The sequence below is a fragment of the Scyliorhinus canicula genome, chromosome 2 (genome assembly GCF_902713615.1).
Source record: "Scyliorhinus canicula chromosome 2, sScyCan1.1, whole genome shotgun sequence".
Classification (NCBI taxonomy): Eukaryota; Metazoa; Chordata; class Chondrichthyes; order Carcharhiniformes; family Scyliorhinidae; genus Scyliorhinus; species Scyliorhinus canicula.
This window is the reverse complement of record NC_052147.1, coordinates 44,568,397-44,588,543: the sequence shown is the minus strand read 5'-3', so window position 1 is coordinate 44,588,543 and position 20,147 is coordinate 44,568,397. Positions and strand designations below refer to the sequence as shown.

The following is a 20,147-nucleotide window of genomic DNA, read 5'->3' as shown; positions in this document are numbered from 1 at the left end:
CTAAATGCTCCCGCCAGTGGAAATCAAGATTGATTTCTACTGACAGGCAAAGCTAATGTGCCATGCAATGGGTTTTCAGGGATCCTGAGAGGGGCGGAGCCTAATCTACTGACAAGTTACATGCCCAGAGATCAGGGTGCTATTTTTAAAGGTCTCAGAATATTGTTGCAACTCACTGACAAGGATCCCGGAATCTCTGGCAAGGGACCTCCCCATCAACACCCTCCTCAGTCCCCCCCCCCCCTTCAGTCCCTCCCCACACTTGCCTCCAGAGTACCAAGAGGGTACCTTCAGGGGAGGTGGCAGTCAGGGGTGGCTGAGCTCAGGTCGGGGTTCTTTCCTGATTTCCTAATTTCGCTGATCTTATCAGTAGCCCACAGCCGTTTAAACTGTCCGGCATATTGTCAAGATCAAAGATCTGTGGGAAGAAGGTAAAAGTCTTCCCTTTGATATGGTGGAAACCTTTTATCACAGGCAATTTCATTGCCCTTTAACTTTTTCAAGCTGTTGTGCATGCCTAGAAGCCAAAAAGCTTTGAACTGCATTGTACCCCCATTGCATCGTGATTGGCAGGTCCAGGCAGTTTCTAAGGAAGGCTTACCATTGTGTATATTTATATAGCTCTACAGGGGTCCATTAATTCTGAAGTGCTTCCTCTTTTGGGCAGCTGTTCTTTGTAACCACAGTTTTTTTTCTAAACGAGGTGATCTCTTTAACGACAGGAGCGTATTTCTCCAGTCCGCCAGTCATATTTTCTGGTGTGGCCTGCCCCCGCTGACAATGGGATTCTCCATTCCCACAGCCGGTCAATGGGTTTCCCATTGTGGCCACCCCATGCCATCATGAAATCCACGAGGACTGGAGGATCCCGCCGACGGAGAATTCCGCTGCAGGTGTTCTGTATGAGTGCAGCCCCTGCAATTGGTCTTTCTCGGAAACTCTTCAGAACAAAGAGGCAGCACAGCCCAGGTCCCCCAGACCCCCACCTTCCCTGAAGGATACCCCTTGGAAGCTGGAGCCAAGTATAGGGGCGGTGCTCACCCCCCTTTCCCTCCCTCTCCTTCCCCTGGAGCACACGCCACGAGGTTGCCATTTCTCAGGACTTGCAACAATTCACGCCAGCAGGATTCCAGGCTGGGGAGGTGCTAGTGCATCCCAGGATGCCGGTGAATCGGGGTTTTCTGGCTAATAATGATATTTAAATCAGGTATAATAATGTGTATCATTGGGGCTGGCCGGGCAAACCAGGAGACTTGCAAAGGGATTGACACTCAACGTGAAATTCTTTTTTTCCTTCCTTTATAAATTTAGAGTACCCAATTATTTTTTCCAATTAAGGGGCAATTTTAGCGTGGCCAATCCACCTACTCTGCACATCTTTGATTGTGGGGTTGGGTTGGGTTGTAGACACGGGGAGAACGTGCAAACTCGACACGGACACTGACCCAGGGCCGGGATTCGAACCCGGGTCCTCAGCGCCATGAGGCAGCAATGCTAACCACTGTGCCACCGTGCTGCCATGTGAAATTCCTTTTTAGCCTCACACATGGGGCGAAATTCTCCAACCCCCGCAGGGTTGGAGAATCGCCCGGGGCCGTCGAAAATCCCGCTCCCGCCGTGGCAGAAATTCTCCGTGAATTGGCGGAGGCGGGAAACACTACCCGCGAGCCCCCTGCGGCGATTCTCCGGCCGGCAATGGGCCAAAGTCCCGCTGCTGTGGTTTGAACCACCTCTGGTGGCGGCGGGTTCGGCGGCACGAGTGGGCCCCTGGGGTCCTGGGTGGGTGGGGGGGGCGAGGCGATCGGACCCCGGGGGGTGCCCCCACGGTGGCCAGGCCTGCGATCGGGGCCCACCGATCGGCGGGCGGGCCAGTGCCGTGGGGGAACTCTTTTTCTTCCGCCGCCGCCACGGCCTCCACCATGGCGGAGGCAGAAGAGAATCCCCCAGCGCGCATGCGCCGGTGGTGACGTCAGCGGCAGCTGACGCACCGTCGCATGCGTGAACCAGCGAAGGCCTTTCGGCCAGCCCCGGCGCCGGTCGTCAAAGGCCGCTGGAGCCGGTTTGGGCGCCAGTCAGTGTGGTGTCAACCGCTCCGGCACGGGCCTAGCCCCTCAATGTGAGGGCTTGGCCCCTAAAGGTGCGGAGAATTCCGCACCTTTGGGGAGGCCCGATGCCGGAGTGGTTGGCGCCACTCCGCTACGCCAGGACCCCATGCCCCGCCGGTTAGGGAAGAATCCCGCCCCTGATTCGCCAGTCCATCGCAATTCCCGCTGCTGTCTAGCAGCCCTGGAAGATCCCCGCTCCCTGCCTTTCCTTCAGAAGGAGAAAGTGGACATAGTCTTGTTACAGGAAACTCATTTGGATGACAAGGAGCACTTAAAGTTAAAGCAGCAATGGGTGGGGTAGGTCTTCTTTACCTCGTTTTCGACCAGCAGCAGGGGAGTAGCAATTCTGGTCAACAAAAATGCTCCCTTCATGATGGAGAATTGTGGGAAGGATAAGGATGGGAGGGGGTAGATACGTGATTATTAAGGGGCTCGCATATGGAGAATCTATCTGAATAACAAATATGTATGGTCCTCCAAATCACTTCCTTGAGTTTGTGACTATAGTCTTCATGGACTTTGCAGAGCTGATTTCAACCAACTCTTTTGAGGGTGGGGACTTTAAGCTCCCAGTAACCAGAAATCCCCTACCTGACACAAGGGTTTGGCGTCGGAATGTGAGGTGGTGGGTTTCCGAGACTTTCCATCCTGGAGATAAAGAATTTACATTTTCCTCAGCTCCTCATCAATGTCATTCTAGAATTGACTATTTCTTTATGCCTAGAGAAATCCTATATTTGGCATCCTCCTGTTCTATAGGTAGCTTATTGATCTCTGAATTTTTATTTGAGGGCTTGCCGCCCCCTCCCCCTCCCCCCCCCATCTAGGTAATGGTATTTCGATGCATCTCTGCTTAGGGATAAATTCTTTACCACGTATAAATCCTTTTCTACGCATTTTAAGAAAGAGTTTGAGCATTTTTACTCAGCCAACTCCCTTTCTGATGTGACCCCTTACATCTTGTGTGAGACTTGTGTGGTTTATGCTAGGGGGTTGGTTATTTCTTATATGGGTAACAAAAGGTGTAGAATGCTGGAATGTCAGTGCCAGTCAGAGGCTAGATTGGCCAAAGTGGAGGGAGAATATAGGAGTAATCCTAATCAGTAGTTGTTGAGAGAGGGTACCATAGCTCGGGTGGCTCTCGATACCCTGCTGACCCAGCAGGCCGAGAGGAGTCTAAAGTTTGCAAAGCAAAGCTTTTATGAGTTTAGGAACAAGCCTAGTCAATACTTGGCTTTTTTGCCTAAGAGGGCTGATTCTAGGGCTATCCCCTCTGTGCATGGTCCTGGTGGTAGTAGGCTCATTGAACCGAAGGCATTATTAGTGCATTTCGGGATTTTTATGCTCAACTGTATAAGACGCACCAGTCTGGATATGTATTGACATGTATGAAGCATTTCTTCTCTTCCCCCGAACTTCCTACACCTTTAGAGGATCAACGATTGGTCCTTAATACTCCTATGTCTAAAGGTGAGGAGACTGTGGCCATTAGGGAGTTCCAACTGGGCCAGACACTTGGGCCAGATGGTTTGGGTGTGCGTTTTACAGGGAATTTAAGGACCTGTTAATAGCTTGATTAATAGGTAAGTAGTGACATTCATTTAAGGCAGGTCTGCTACCACCGGCGCTCCGTGATGCAAATATTTCCCTGATTTTGAAGGCAGGCAGGAGCATGTTTCTTATAAGCCAATTTCATTTTTGAATGTTGATTTCAAATTGTTGTCTAAAGTGTTGGTGCGACATTTCGAGGAAATTCTCCCGTTGATCGTTCGGGGGGGACCAGACTGGGTTCATAACAGGTCGATTTTCCAGCAATAATGTCGGAAGGTTACTGAATGTGATCCAAAGTTTACCAAAGGCAGGCATTGGATGGGTTAGTGATTTCCCTGGATGCAGAGAAAGCTTTTGATAGACTGGAATGGAATAATTTGGTTGATACGTTGAGAAGATTTGGTCTGAGTGAGGAGATGTTAAGTGGATTCAGATGCTGCATCACAGGCATTGGCAGCAGTGCTCACCAATGGTTATAGATCTGAGAATTTTGGCCTTCAGAGAAGGACTAGACAAGGCTTATCCTCCTTGTTGTTGCATTGGCTGTAGAGTCACTGGCTGAGGCTATTAGGCAATTCCCTTTGATATCTGGGCTGCACTGTGGGGGGAAGCAGCATAAGATCCCGCTTTATGCTGATGATGTGCTACTGCTTGTGTCGAACCCGGACATCTCGCTTCCCGCTATTCTTGACATGGTAGATAGATTTAGTACCATCTCCGGATTTAAGATTAGTTTTACAAAGTCTGAGGCTATGCTGGTGGGAGGGTTGAGAGGTAGACCACCTCCCCTTGCAAATTTCCCTTTCAGGTGGTCCCTGTCAGGGTTTACTTATCTGTGTGTTGCAATTATCCCCTTTTCCAAACAACTATATGGGGCTAATTTCCCTCAGTGATTTTGTCTATTAGATGGGGCATGACGCGTTGGTCCTCCCAGCCAGTATCGTGGCTGGGTAGGATTGCTTTGACTACGATGATGGTGTTGCCTAGATTGTTGTATCCCTTGCAGATGTTGCCAAACTTATTTTCATTTATTTATTTTTTCCAATTAAGGGGCTATTTAGCATGGCCAATCCACCTACCCTGCACATCTTTGGGTTGTGGGGGTGAGACCCATGCAGACACAGGGAGAATGTGAAAACTCCACATGGACAGTGACCCAGAGCCGGGATCGAAACCGGGTCCTTGGTGCCATGAGACAGCAGTGCTAACCACTGCGCCACCCTGCCGCCAATGATGTGGCCAATTTACGAACAACTAAAGTCTTAAAGTAGATCAATGGAACAATCAGTTTGTTTATATGGAATAAAAAGAAACCTCGTTTGAAGTTCATCAATTTTCAGCTCCCACCTTCTAAGGGAGTCTTAGTGTCCCGAATATTAGATAGTACCAATTAGCCTCTCATATTAGATTTATAAGAGACTGGGTTAGAAATTACCCTATCTCCATTTAATTCAATATTGAAGCAGACCAGTCAGTGTAACGGTCTTGTTATTTTATAGGGGCATTAGGTTGGCTTCTGCTCGATGCAAAATTCCTATTATTATTGATACTCTTAGAGCGTGGAAGCTCGTCTGTCAATTGGAAGGGAGATCTAAACTGACTTCCGCTCTCTCTTCCATTCAGGTCAGTCTGGACTTCTTACCAGGTCTTACGGACCGTGGATTCTACATTTGGAGAGGGAGAGGCGTTTGTGGGCTGGGAGATATGTTCGTGGTGCTTCCTTGTCATCCTTCGAGCAGCTATGCCATCAATTTGACTCTCCGAGACACTCCTTCTTTAAGTATCTGCAACTTAGAGACTTTGTCCTTAACAAGACAACTTTGTGTCTTGACTCTTCTATTTCCCCAGTGGAAAAGATCCTGGGTGGAATTCAACCAAAAACTTTCTAAGTATAAATTTGGGTGCGTTTGGCGGGGTGTTTCCTGCCAGCTTTTCGGGCACAATCCAACTCGGTATTCAACCCCACTTATAGAATCATAGAATCCCTACAGTGTAGAAGGAGGCCATTCAGCCTATCAGTGCAGAAGGAGGCCATTCAGTCCATCAAATCCGCATTACTATTTGCAACTACCCCCTGAAAGAGAACCCTACCTCGCCCAATCCTATAACACCACCCAATCGTTGGACACTAAGGGGTAATTTAACATGGCCAATCCACCTAACCTGCACACCTTTGGACTGTGGGAGGAAACCGGAGCACCCGGAGGAAACCCACACAGTCACGAGGAGAATGTGGAGACTCCGCACAGTCACCCAGGGTCGGAATTGAAATCGGATCCCTGGTGCTGAGGCAGCAGTGCTAGCCACTGTGCCATCGTGCCAACCCTTAGGCGCAGTCTACCCGAATGGGGGCAAAGTCCCGTAGCGTGAGGTTAGCCGGGTGTTTCCCAGCACCCAGAGCACAGAGGAACACCCGGCTATCCAACACCCATCCAGGTAGATCGGGGGCCTCAGTGAAGAACTTCCTAATTAGGCGACTCTTAGCCTCGTTTTCTACACTGAGGAGCTCAGCTCACTGGAACTCCTCAGCACAGCGAGTGATCAGGATGCCATTGTAAATGGCATCACGACCTCTCAAACCTCCAACCCAACCCCTGTCCTCCCCCCAAGCCCCAACTCAGTAAAAGGGGTCCCCAAACCCCCCAGTGCAAGGTACACCCCAGCCCAATCACCACCACTATATAAATAATGCCAGCCTGGCACCCTGTCAGCGCACTTGCCAGTGCCATCCCAGTGACTTGGCAATGCCAGGTAAGCAGGGTGGCACTCCAGGGTGACCAGGTGGCAACAGCAGTACCTTTTTAGGCCTACCCTCCCCTCCTTTTAAGTCCCCTCTCTCAGGAGCCCCACTCTTCACCCCCCCCAATCTTTATGAGGCCCTTTCATACCCATCCTTCACCTCATCCCCCACCCCTCACCTCCCTTTCATGCACATGGCCCCCTCAGGCCCTGACCCTGGCCCCCGGGCACCCCAGCACTACCACTGTGGCATCTTGGCAGTGCCCCTGCCGGCCTGGCAGTGCCACAGGAACACTGTGGCAATGCCTGGGTGGCATTGCTGAGGTGCCAGGCTGGCACTGCCAAGGTGCCCAGGTGTCAGAGGGTGAGCCAGAGTGCCACCATACCCTATCTCTGACCACTCAGGGGTCTCCAATGGCCTGGGAGACCACCCAGGAGCCGTTACACATCGTCCATGTTTGTGTGAACCCGTACTGAATGGTGCCCGGTCAAGGCCTCTCTGGGGAGGCCATTAGTTTCCGGGTGCCAGGCGCATGCACATTTAAATAGCATCATGGCTCATTTAAATATGCTGATCGGGATTTCGCTCAGTGCAGGCGAGATCCAGCTCGCTACTTCTCGCGAGGTTTGGTTGAATCTCGCGAGATGTCTTGAATGCTGCAAATATTGTGGCCTCATCACGACACCAAGTCAGGGGCGACGAGGCCGATAAATCACACCCCCTGATTTCTGCAGCGCCTAAACAGTTCATTAACACGATTTATGATATCTTGTGTTCTGGATCCTGCGTAAGTACATTGGGTATCTTACAGTCTTGGGAAAGAGACTTGGCAACTAATATTGATGAGGAGACATGGAATACTTTCTAGGATTCTGCCTATGAAATTTTGGTATGCATTAGAATGAAGTAGACTCAGTTCATGACCCATTCCTCATAGGGGTGAGGGCTTGGATTTCTGGAATCCCATACCCACCCCCCATAACGGCTTTTGTCCACTTATTATGGGCTACCTTTTCCTGCGGGGACAAAGGGCATTGTACGCTGCATGCTTGATGGGTCAGGGGTATCTATAGCAGGTGGTGTGTGGGCACTGCACTTGGACATGAAGCGGTTGTGTTGGTGATGCAAGGGGGTTGTGAGGAACATGCCCGAAGTTCGGATGTGGGGTGAACGAGTGATTTGTTGGGGTGAGGGCGGCTTGGGAAAATATGGGATGGCAGGCAGAATTTATGCCAGAAGAACAGTAATAACTTACCCTTGGAGCTCAGTGGAGGTCGTCGGTCTTCTTCCGACATTGGACGGCGGTCCTCCTGGTCATGCTGCCCACACTGGTAGCCACTACCACTGCTTCCCAGGCGGTATTGCTGACCCTGCTGCTGGTCCTCCAATCCCTTGGCGGGAAAAGGGTGACCCACCTATCGCCCACAGCGTTCAGAAGCCTGGCCAGATCAGCGTCACCAAAACGGGGAGCAGGTCTGTGCGCTGCCATGCTTGTGTGTTGATTGGGTGTGAGTGGTGAGGCAGTGTTTAAAAGCACTACCGCTTGCTAGTGGTGAGAAGCTGAGGCCCAAATCTAGCGAATCAGACGGCGAGACAGCCAGTAATGGCAAGAATCTCATGGGGGCTAATTTTTGGCACTACGTGCCGATAAATATAGGCTGCAATCTCACCTATGTGGTCGTCGAGAAACACCCCACCAATCACTCCCAAAATGATACTTAGAAAATGTTTCCGTTAGGCAGCACGGTGGCGCAATGAGGACCTCACGCCGCTGAGGTCCTGGGTTCAATTCCGGTCCCGCATCACTGTCTGTGTGGAGTTTGCATATTCTCCCCGTGTTTGCGTGGGTTTCACCCCCACAACTCAAAGATGTGCAGGGTGGGTGGATTGGCCCTTAATTGGAAAAAGAAATAATTGGGTACTCTAAACTTAAACATTTTTTTAAAAATGTTTCCATTGAATCGTGCCCTTAATTTGTTTTCTCTTCTTCTGATAACTTCAATGATGCCAGTGTTATTTTTGTATTGAGTTTTATTTCTTTCTCCCACTCAAATTTTTCTAACACTGTTAATTCAGAGAAGGTTAATACACTCATCTGTTTTCATTAATACCTCACATAGTGATTTTTTTTGTGTTGAATATTTTATGTAATAATGGAGATGGGTCTATAGTGTGAGGCAAAAATAATTTGGTGTCATTCCAGCAATTGATCTGCATAAAACCACAAGGTTTGTCATTCAAACTAATATTTGCATTTCTGTTAGTACAATTATTCTGTGGTATGAGCAGAGTGCAAGAGGAGAACTTTTGTGTATAAATTATAGTAATTTTGATCATTGCTCACTCCTAACTTTAAGAGTTATCAGGTCAGCTACTAAATTGTGGACCGGAGTGGAAATCAGCATCGGATTGCCACTCCATTCCCAATTACTTACATGGAATTTCTTCCATGCCTGTCTCACCCAACCTTCCACCTCAGATGCAGTGAGGTCCAGTGCAGCGATCTCCAAATCTCAGGGTTGCAGTCCAGCAGATTTGGGTTTAAGGATAACAAACCTTTTTTACAGCAATAGCGGCAGTAAACCAGATAAGTTTAAATGTCCATTGAATCTGACAAGCCAGGGAGAGGACACACTGATAGGATTCGGGCATTGGTGGGAAGGAATCAGAGGTTACGCCGGGGGAGGGGGTTTGGGTAAGACATCGGTGGAGGGGAGGGGGAAATAGGTTTCAGAGAGAGGGTGTCAGAGGAAGTCAGCACTTCTGGGAAATTGCCGTGCAAACTCTTACCGTTGAACTTCCAAGAGGGATAACCCAGTGCATCTTTGGGGTACACTCCCAAATCTGACACCAGGGAGCATGGACGTTACAGCCCCGTATTTCTTAGTTCCTCGATCCTCTATTTAGAGACGCTTATTCCATTGATAAACAAGCCTGCTTACCCTGCATCTGATAAGAGGGCCCTCTGTTGGTCAATCATACATCAATGCGATTTTACCCTAACCATTCCCATCTTGCATCTACCACTGCACTGGCAATGTGTAAAATAACATTTGTATATGACATATTTAACATTGCATAAATATCAACATTTGGACAATTGCCTTGCTTACACTTTTACAAAACATACCATTTAAGTTCTTGAAGGGTTTAATAGTTAATATGGATTAAAATTCAATGTCAGCCAATATTGTAATAAAATCTAGGAGAACTGCAAGTGGCAGTGGTTGACCATCAGTAAATGAGTAAATATCACAAAGCTAACTAACCAGCCCAAAATATCCTATGTTCCGAAAATCCAAATTCATAACCAATCCATTTTATGCCCATGTGAGATTTTTCTTTTCCCTCACACAGTCATCTCTAAGGCCTATCTAGTTGAGATTATCAGATTAATAAAGCATTCAGGGATATTTTAAAACATCTAACATCTACAAACCTCTAAAGTGTTGGCCATTAGTAACTGGCTTGAGAATTAATAAACTTATTTCACATAGGATCCTCTGGATTGCATATTGGGACTCTCATGAACACAAAGCTGTCACAAAGCCTTGAAGAGTCTATGCTTAGTTATGGTGCCACCTAGTCCGCTGATAATTATTGTAATCAATTTGTTTCTAATATTCCATTTTTTTTAATGTAAACTTAGAAATAACACATGAGAAACTATTTAATTAGCTGGAAGATAGATTTTTACTTATGAATTATATATTTTAGTACCTGAAATCAGAATCGAATTATTGGTAAATATATGTATCAAAGTTCACGCGTGCACACCTTACATTTAATAGATCCTAAAAGATTTGTAAATAAAATGGATTTTTATTGGTGAAGTTCAAGGAACTGTGCACTGAGCTTCCAGGATTGTTTGCATGATATTTGCATAACAAAGTTAATTTTTTCCCACGTTTCCTATTTCACTGACTTATCAAAGAAACATTGTCACTTATCATCCATTGTCCATTTTTACCATCAAGGTATGAATGATGTCAGTTGCAACACACTGATCTAGCTTGAGTGGTAATGAAAAAAGGTCAAACAGTAAAATTACTTCAAAAATGTCAATAATTCTGTGAAAACCACACCATAATTGTTTACCCAGCAGCATGAATCAGGCTTCCAAACAACCAAATTTGAATATTTGAAGCTGGAACTTTTAGGAATTGAGTTTCTTTGAGGATGATGAGGCTTTTTAAAATGTCAAAAACCTATGATTTGACCAAATAGAATTTCCAAGGCAGCTCGCTTGTGTAGACTTACCCCCAATGGGAACAAAACCTTGGCAAATTGAAAAAGAACCATGATAGAAAATTAAAAGAAACTATACTTTTGAGCAACACGAGTGGTTTCTAATAATATGAATTGTAATGCAAATTGAACTGCACATAGGAATACTTATGCATTCATGTTATTGTAGGATTTGTTATTGAGGATAAAAGATCAGCCATTATTTTGATAAATGAGGGCTCGAAGGCCCAGTCCGGCAACTTGGTCTCTTAAAAATCAGCCTATAGCAGATAGCATGTTACATTCATCACTCTCAAGGTTTTCCTGCTTTCTGGTACTGAAATCCTACAATAGATCATATCCAAACAGGGTGTTAAATGTTGGTTTCTAACAATCATATGGTTTGACAGCTAGACAAGAAGCTGAACAACCAAACATGATAATAACAATTAGACCACAACATCTAAGTATTCAATTATTTGACTTAATACCATCTTAATTTGAACACATGGGCATTGAAATTTAAAATAACTTTCAACTAAGTGCTCTACCATGTAATGTTAATGAAGATGACATTATTACAAACCCCTTGTGCCATTCAGATTTCCGGTCACGATGGGAATAGACTTGACTGAAATGTTGCCATTCCTTTTAGTTAATGTACAGACCTTTGCACATTTAATGATGTCAGTGGAACATCAGCTGCCTTTTATGTGGTGGAGAGCTAGATTTTTATGATGTTTATTGTGTCAATATATTGCTCCAATATTCCCTTGAAAGTGCTGACTGATTTTAGGGTCCAGTTTTACAGACATCTTTTAGTCCCTCAGCTATTTTTGTAAGCTTGGCCAGAGAACATCATTAGCTATCATGGGATTTGCTGAGCCCAATCCTATATTTCTTTGACAACTGTTCTTTGCAGCTGAGATCATTGGGTCGGTGCAGCAGAAACATAGATTGATTTTTTTTTTACCCTCAAAGCCTGTGATACTACAGTGGACTTTAATGTTTTCATTGTAATCTTAATTGCACTCATCTACCTCAACATATATTAGATCATAAAGTTTAATACCAGCCCGTATGGTGCATTTACTCACTCAGTCATCAGCTAATCCCTAAAAAGCAGTTTCTCTAATTCACGTACTTACCAATGGTAACTTGCTGCCAGGGATACTGGGAAAGTCATGGTGTTCGACATGGTATCCAACATTGAATGTTATCCAGTTGAGAGAACCATAATATGAGTAGGTTTCATGCCCCTTCAAAAACATGTAATGCTCAGCAATGAAGTGTCCAGAGATTGGATGTATACCCATACATAGGAGTGAGCCTGCTATCAAGTATACTATTGGTTTCAACCCCCACAGGTAGTAGATGAGAAAATCATATGCAAACTGCACAACTGCATTCAACACCTCCAATCTTGTAATGGGTTTAGGGTTAACGTATAGGGGCCTAAGAGCATAGAAAAGTGGTTGGAGAAAAAGCCAGATGGTTTTGCGAAATGGAGTGCAGAAGAACCATCCTTCAATTTCTGTTGGAATATCTACGTCTAAGTCATTGCCTCCCAGGTATCGATGGTGATCTATGTGGTATTTCTTGAACGATGCAGAATATGGCATCCCAATTGGTAGATTAGCAAACATTGCAAACAATCGGTTCCATTTTGCTAGCTTATTGCCAAATGCAACATTATGAGAGATATCGTGAATGGCTAGAGTCAATGAATGGTTGACAGCGCCTCCAAAAGCATAAGCCCAGAATATAATCCATTTCCAAGACAAATCTTTCACAAGGAAGCATGAAATGGTCTGTGTGAGGACCATTCCACACACAATCCACTTTAGATTAGGGTCTGGCCCCATTAGTGACTTGATCTCTGGATACTTAGCTGCAAGACAAAAACAAAATACAATGGAATATTATTACCAACACTGGTAATGTTTCAACATAAAAATACTTATAAATATTTTACGTAGGGCACAGACTGGCGACACTGGACGAACTGACGAGGAAGTGGAAACTGGAAAAAGGACAGGAATTGAGACACCTCCAAATAAAGCACTTCCTCCGCAAAGAGACAGTAGGGTACCCAGGGGCCCCAGATAACACACTACTAGAGGTCCTGATAGGCTCAAGCAGCGAGAGGGGGGGCTATGTGGGAACATATACGAACAGCTACTGGACAGAGCTCGAACACCACTGCACGAGACCAGACAAAAATGGGAGGACGAATTGGAGACAGAGGTAGGGTGGGGAGTCTGGAGTGAAGCACTGAGCAGGGTGAACACCACCTCCTCCTGCGCAAGGCTAAGCCTAATGCAGCTCAAAGTGGTGCTCAGAGCGCACCTGACCAGAACCCGAATTAGCAGGTTCTTCCCCAAGGTGGAGGACAAATGTGAGCGGTGCCAGAGGGGCCCGGCCAACCACACCCACATGTTTTGGGCTTGCCCCAAACTTGCTGGGTTCTGGACAGCCTTCTCCGAGTTGTGGGTGGGGTGAAGCCATGCCCAATAGTGGCAATCTTCAGGGTATCGGAGCAGCCAGAGCTACACATGGGGAAGGGGGCCAACGCCCTTGCTTTCGCTTCCCTAATCACACGCCGGAGAATCCTGCTCGGCTGGTGAACGGCAGCACCACCCAAAGCTGCAGACTGGCTCGCTGACCTCTCGGAATTTCTCCACCTGGAGAAGATTAAGTACACCATCCGAGGGTCAGAGGAAGGCTTCCTGGATTCTTGGGGCAGTTTGTCGGCCTGTTCCAAAACCTGTTCGAGGCCAGCAGCGAGGAGTAAGAAAAAAGATAGATGGGGAACCAAAGGACTGTCCAACCCGAGGTGGTGGTGGGGGGGGGGGGGGGGGGGGGGATCATAGACCGATCCAGAGAGCAACAAAATGTACATAGAGTTAGTTAAATGAAGGACAAAACAAACCTCTGTAAAATAAAGTTAATTAGCGCGGGCAAGAAAAATGCAATGTATATACACAGTAACTGCTTATGAATATGAGAAAAGCCAATAAAAATAGTTTAAAATAACTTATATAAAGTGTATTATATGATTATTTATTACAGCACTTTTATGTGGTAAAATATTCCAAGGTGCTTCACAGAAACATTATGATAAAAAACTGACACAGAGCCACCTAAGGAGACATTAGGATGGGAGGATGGATGTTCAAAAGAAGTAGGTTTTAAGGAGCATCATGAAGGAGAAAAGAGAGGTAGAGAGGCACAGAGTGTAGGTATAATATCCATAAAGCTTTATGCTGTTTGTACAGTTTGGTAAAGAATGTAAGTTCAAATGATGAACCTCCATTTATCTTGAAAAATTGGGCTTCATTTTTTGCCAGTGAGAGCTCAGTTGCCATTTAATCACAAGTGGCTTCAAATTCCAATCAACATCCATAAGGCTGCTGTTATGTTTCTTAAATGAATGCTAGAAGTCATTCTGCAGTTGAAGGATGGTTTATTGTGCTCCACAATAAATGACTTTGTTAGCTTTTACTTACAGAATAGCACTTGTAAAGATACTGCTTTTCTATGCTCTGCAACTAGGCCTGACCACACTCGCAGCCCTGAGCTCAACTTCCGTCCCTGTCCTGCTCCACCATCTCTCCAGCCAAAGTGCCCGAGGGCGGGCCTTCGGTGTCACTCTTATATGTCCCCGTGCTGCCCCCGAGTGTTACTTCCATTTCCCATCAGCCCCTTCTGTACACACTCAGGCGAGGATCACTACATCCCCGTTTTTCACTTTTTTTTTTAGTTGCAGAGCTGTAACTAAACACAAATTCAAACACAGTTAGGTTTATAAACAAAGACAAGGCAGAGCAATAATATTGTCAGTCCATTTTCATAAGTTCAGACGGTTGGGTGCACGTCTGATCCGGGTAGACCTCCTGAGTGGGCATGGAGATCCAGAGTCTTTTACGTCCATTTGGACACCTGCTGCTGGAGTTCCAGGATGTTGTATGACAGCGTCCTGCAGACCTAGTGTTGGAAATACCTGTCGACGAGGTGTAACTTTTAGAAGGTCTCAGCAATTTCGTCGAAACAGTGTTCCATCGTCAGACTGCACAACGTAGGATCGTGGCGATATTTGGCGGAGAACCGTCGCCATGTTAGACCAACCCCCTGCCAGGTGTCGCAACCTTGCCGTATCATTGATTGCCAACGGATGCAGCACTTTTGCCTGCTGGTCATAGTGCTGCTTTTGCACCTGACGTTGGTGACGCATCTTATCCAGGACAGGCGAGTGATCGGGATTGGCGAAGTGTAATGCCGGTAGTGTTGTCCGCACATCTCTATTGAAGAGCATTTGAGCCGGTGATAGTCCAGAGCTCAAAGGCGACGAACGGTATGACAAGAGGGCCAAGTGTATGTCGGACTTTGAGTCCGCAGCCTTGCTGATTAGTTGTTTGATAATGTGGACACCTTTCTCCACCCTGCCATTCGATTGCGGAAAGTGTGGACTCGACGTCACATGCTTGAAGTTGTAGTGCTTGGCGAAGTCCATCCATTCCCAGCTGGCAAAGCAAGGACCATTGTGGGATATGACCGTCTGTGGGATGCCATGCCTGGAGAAGGTTTCTTTGCAGGCCTTGATGACTGATGCCGCTGTGAGATCCGGGAGTTTCAGTACTTCCGGAAAGTTGGAGTAGTAGTCGATGGGCAGTACATAGTTGCGGCCCATGGCGTGGAACAAGTCAATGCCAACTTTGTCCCACAGTGACGTGGCCATCTCATGCTGCTGCAGTGGTTCCTTGCATTGTGCCGGTCAATGTCTTTGACACGTGTCAAAGGTGAGCACCATGTTCGTTATGTCCTCATTTATCCCTGGCCAGTAAACGGATTGTCGTGCTCTCCTTTTGCACTTTTCGGCACCAAGGTGCCCCTCGTGAATCCTCCGGAGCATGTCCGCTCGGAGCGCCAGTGGGATGACGATTCTGTCATTCCGCAGTATTATGCCATCCACCACGGACAGTTCAGTCCTGGCGTTTTTGAACTGTGGGCACCGCCCATTTGGCCAGCTATGCTGAAGGTTGTGTATGACTTGAAGGAGGGTGGCGTCCTCCTGTGTCGCCTGACGAATTTGCTGCAGCCTCTCGTCCGTTGCTGGGAGTGTCTCCTTGCACCACTGTGCATGAGCTTCCACATCATTGATGGAAGCCAGTAGCGTGTTGTCAGCGTCCATGGCTCGTGATAATGTGTCAGCTATTACAAGGTCCTTGCCAGGGGTGTAGACCAGCGTGAAGTTGTACCTCCGCAACTTCATCATCATGCGTTGTAGGCGCGGTGTCATATCATTTAGATCTTTGTCGATGATGTTTACCAGCAGCCTATGATCAGTTTCCACGAGAAACCTGGGGAGACCGTACACATAGTGGTGTTATTTGGTCACGCCTGTGATTAGCCCTAGGCACTCTTCTATCTGTGCGTACCTGCACTCTGGCGGTCATCACTCGTGAAGCCTAAACCACTGGGACCCAGTCCGACTGGTCATTCTGTTGCAGTAGCACAGCACCAATTCCATGTTGACCGGCATCGGTGGAGATCTTTGTAGGTTTTGCCGGGTCAAAAAATGCGAGCGTTGGAGCTGCCATCAATTGGTGTCTCAGATCATCCCATTCATGCTTTTCTATGCTCTGCAACTAGGCCTGACCACACTCGCAGCCCTGAGCTCAACTTCCGTCCCTGTCCTGCTCCACCGTCTCTCCAGCCAAAGTGCCCGAGGGCGCGCCTTCGGCGTCACTCTTATATGTCCCCGTGCTGCCCCCGAGTGGTACTTCCATTTCCCATCAGCCCCTTCTGTACACACTCAGGCGAGGATCACTACAGCAGCAACAGGCAAACATCTGGTGCTAGCGGTCCTGCCTCTGAATCAGACGGTGCAGGATTGGAGACTGGAGATCTGGTTCTGAATTCTGGGTTGGCAGGGATGGAGAATAAGCATGAGGAAGAGGAAGTTCAAGGTTTCTTTGCTGCACCAGAAAGAACTGGAAGATTCAAAAAAATATTTACCTGGGGATTTGTCTGGTTGGATTGTGATTGTCGCCAGCTTTTGCTGACAGGTTTGATGCTTTTTGGGTCTCACAATCCCCAGAACTGAGTTTGTCATCAAGTGGGTTCAAATCCCACCATGGCTGCTGGTGAAATTCAAATTACTAGGGCGGCACGGTGGCACAGTTCTTAGTACTGCTGTCTCATAGCGCCAGGGACCCGGGTTTGATTCTGGCCTTGGGTGACTGTGAGGAGTCTGCACGCTCTCCCCGTGTCTGCGTGGGTTTCCTCCGGGTGCTCCAGTTTCCTCCCACAGCCCAAAGATGTGCAGGTTAGGTGGGGTTGTGGGGGTGTAGACCTGGGTGGGGTGCTCGTTCGGGGGCTCAGTGCAGACTTGATGGGCCAAATGGCCCCTTTCTGCACTGTATGGATTATATTGATATTCTCCCTACCGTCTCAGTTCTGTACAGAGTTAAAGAAGGTTGGAAAGCACAAACTGTACTCCCTCCAACCACTATTTTATTGAACCACTCAACCCATTCACACAAATTGTTTGGTTTAAAAGCTAGGCTTTGGTTAATGCCAATCCAGTTTTAAAGACACTTTGATCATAACCCTTTGATTGATGTGCATTGTAATGGTGTCACAAGTCAGCATGTGTACAAAAGGCTCCACTCCACACATGAACACACAAACATGCACAGACAGATGCACACATATGCAAGTTGGTAACAAGATTAACTGTCCAAATTCTCCCAAACTATGTTTATCAAAGCTGAAACTTGTATAAAATTGACATGGAAACTATAAAAAACTGACGCATGTGTTCTATCAGCTGAAGATCTCTTACATTGTACAATTTCTATTCATATACTTTTATCATAGAACTTTTCATAGAATTTACAGTGCAGGAGGATGCCATATGGCCCATCGAGTCTGCACCGGCTCTTGGAAAGAGCACCCTACCCAAGGTCAACACCTCCGCCCTATCCCCATAACCCAGTAACCCCACCCAACACTGAGGGCAATTTTGGACACTAAGGGCAATTTATCATGGCCAATCCACCTAACCTGCACATCTTTGGACTGTGGGAGGAAACCGGAGCACCCGGAGGAAACCCACGCACACACGGGGAGGATGTGCAGACTCCGCACAGACAGTGACCCAAGCCGGAATCGAACCTGGGACCCTGGAGCTGTGAAGCAATTGCGCTATCCACAATGCTACCGTGCTGCCCATGAAGGTCTTTTAAGTAGATCTCCAAAACTAGTGCACACATTAAGTGATTAGTAAAAGTCTAATCTCACAACAAATTTGTAACAATCAAAAGTACAAATGTTTATAAGCTCTGATTTTATTGACTCTTGTCATGAAGCACACTAATGCTATTTGTGAGCATATGCCAATTTGGAACACGGGTTGGTGGGGATGTATAGTTTTGTGTTTGTTTTGAGGAGACAACTGTGAGAATAAGTAGCCCAGTCATCATGTAACAATTATTAAAGACTTTATCAAATTAAAGACAAATGCTCACTAACAGGATTACTCTACAACAATTAAGGTATATGAATTACTAAACACACACAGTTGCCGTAGAACATACCCCTTGTTCCAAAATACATCTCTGATACCTGAACTCCTGAAGACTTCCCCTGTTCCCTAATCAACATCCAAAATAAATACATTTATAAGTTAAAACCCCAGCTTATAGTTACCACGCAATACATGGATGATAATCAAATCTGGAAAACATCTTTTCCGGGTCCAGCAAAGATAATTAAACTGTCTTTATGAGGGTTTTCTGCACTGCCTTGAATCTAAGACTTCGAGGCTGTTATTTTGAAACTGGCTTGTCCATTTCTGCATGCTAGGTGTTAAATGGCCTACTTTGCTTCTGGGGGTCAGGCCAATTATACTTTTATTCCACTTTGATTTTGCCTCCTGTATATTTGACTGTCTGACCCTAACAAATTCCTTGACTCTAGACATTATCATATGTATATCTCCTTGATCTTTCCAATCGTCTAGGTAAACTGTTTCAAATCATAATCTATTCACATCTGATTCTAATCTAAACTGCCTTCTACTCTCATTATTGGGAAAGATACATTTATCCAGCCTTCTGAATACTGGTTACTGCTGTCTCTAGGCAGATTTCTACCTGTTACTGGACCGGTCACATCCCATTACGTTTTGTTAAATTTATTTTACTGTTGTTCTTAGGCAAATTCATAACATTCTCCACATATATAACTTCACAAACAAATAAAATTGCAGTCAAATTTCATAATCTGCGAAGTACAGACATACATTGCTTTTTGGGGGACTCTGGCCATTGTGTGAGGTTTGGAACTAATCAATCAGATAATATCACAGATTGAAACATTATTAGGTTAACTATTGTTTTTTAAAAATAAATTTAGAGTATCCAATTCTTTATTTCCAATTAAGGGACATTTTAGCATGGCCACTTCACCGACCCTGCACATCTTTTTCTGTTGTGGGGGTGAGAACCACGCAGACATGGGGAGAACGTGCAAACTCAACACGGAGAGTGACCCAGGACCAGGATCGAACCCGGGTCCTCAGCACCATGAGGCAGCCGCCGTGCCGCCCTTAGATGAACTATTCTTATTATAGCTCTGTCGTAGCGTAGCCGCTTTAAGAGTTGATCCTTCGCGGGCTACGTGACCCATCTGGAACCTATGGGGACAGAGTGTGCAAACCTGCACCTAGTGGGTGCCAGGGCGCAGACCTATATCTGGACGATGTCTTAGTAATGGGGACAACACCCAAAGAGCATTGTGCCAATTTGGAAGTGCATTCTTACACTTTTCAACACAGACCAAGTATGCAGGTCTCAAATGCTGATGTTTTAAGCCAGCTTCCACTACCACAGACAATATCGGAGACTCCCGTTCCACGGGAGATCGTCCTGGCTCTGAATTTTCACGACACTCTGCCAGTTTTGTCGGCCCATGGACATGGACTGACAAGGACCCAGTTTTATCCAACTAATTGGAAACAAAGTCCCATAGCATGCGCATTTAGCTGCATATTTCCTGGAGCCGAGAAACACATTGTATAAGGGGTCTCAGCGGGGAACTTGCAGTCGAGGCCGCACATTGCCCCGTTTTGTACAACACTCGACGGAACTCTCCAGTGTAGCGCAAGATCGAGACGCCATTTAAAAATCTCCGAGGCCTCCAACACGACCCCCTGACCTGAACACGTGGGACGCCCAGCCCCACCCCCCCCAATACCCACACATGCCACCCCCAGCCCAATCACACATGTGCAAACAATGCTAGCTTGCAGCCTTGGCAGTGCCAATCTGGCAGTGCCCTTGCCAGCACCACCTGAGCAGTGCCAGGCTGGCACCTATGTGGCACTGCCAAGTTGCCAAGCTGGCACTGCAAGGTGTCACCAACAGCATCAGGACACCACCCTGCCACCAATCCCCTGGGAGACCCCCACAAGTGCCATTCCATCTGGTCCCTGTTTGTAGCGACCAGTGCTGAACAGC

The 20,147-nt window shown here is 46.7% G+C and overlaps 1 protein-coding gene across 1 annotated transcript in view; it reads right to left on the bottom strand.

The window, feature by feature from the left end:
• Positions 1-20,147, bottom strand: part of degs2 (delta(4)-desaturase, sphingolipid 2) — a 97,247-nt gene that overhangs the window by 61,664 nt on the left and 15,436 nt on the right. Inside the window, exon 2 of the mRNA XM_038777023.1 lies at positions 11,772-12,514. Within this exon, the coding sequence (XP_038632951.1) occupies positions 11,772-12,514 (743 nt within the window). The remainder of the gene's footprint in view (positions 1-11,771; positions 12,515-20,147) is intronic.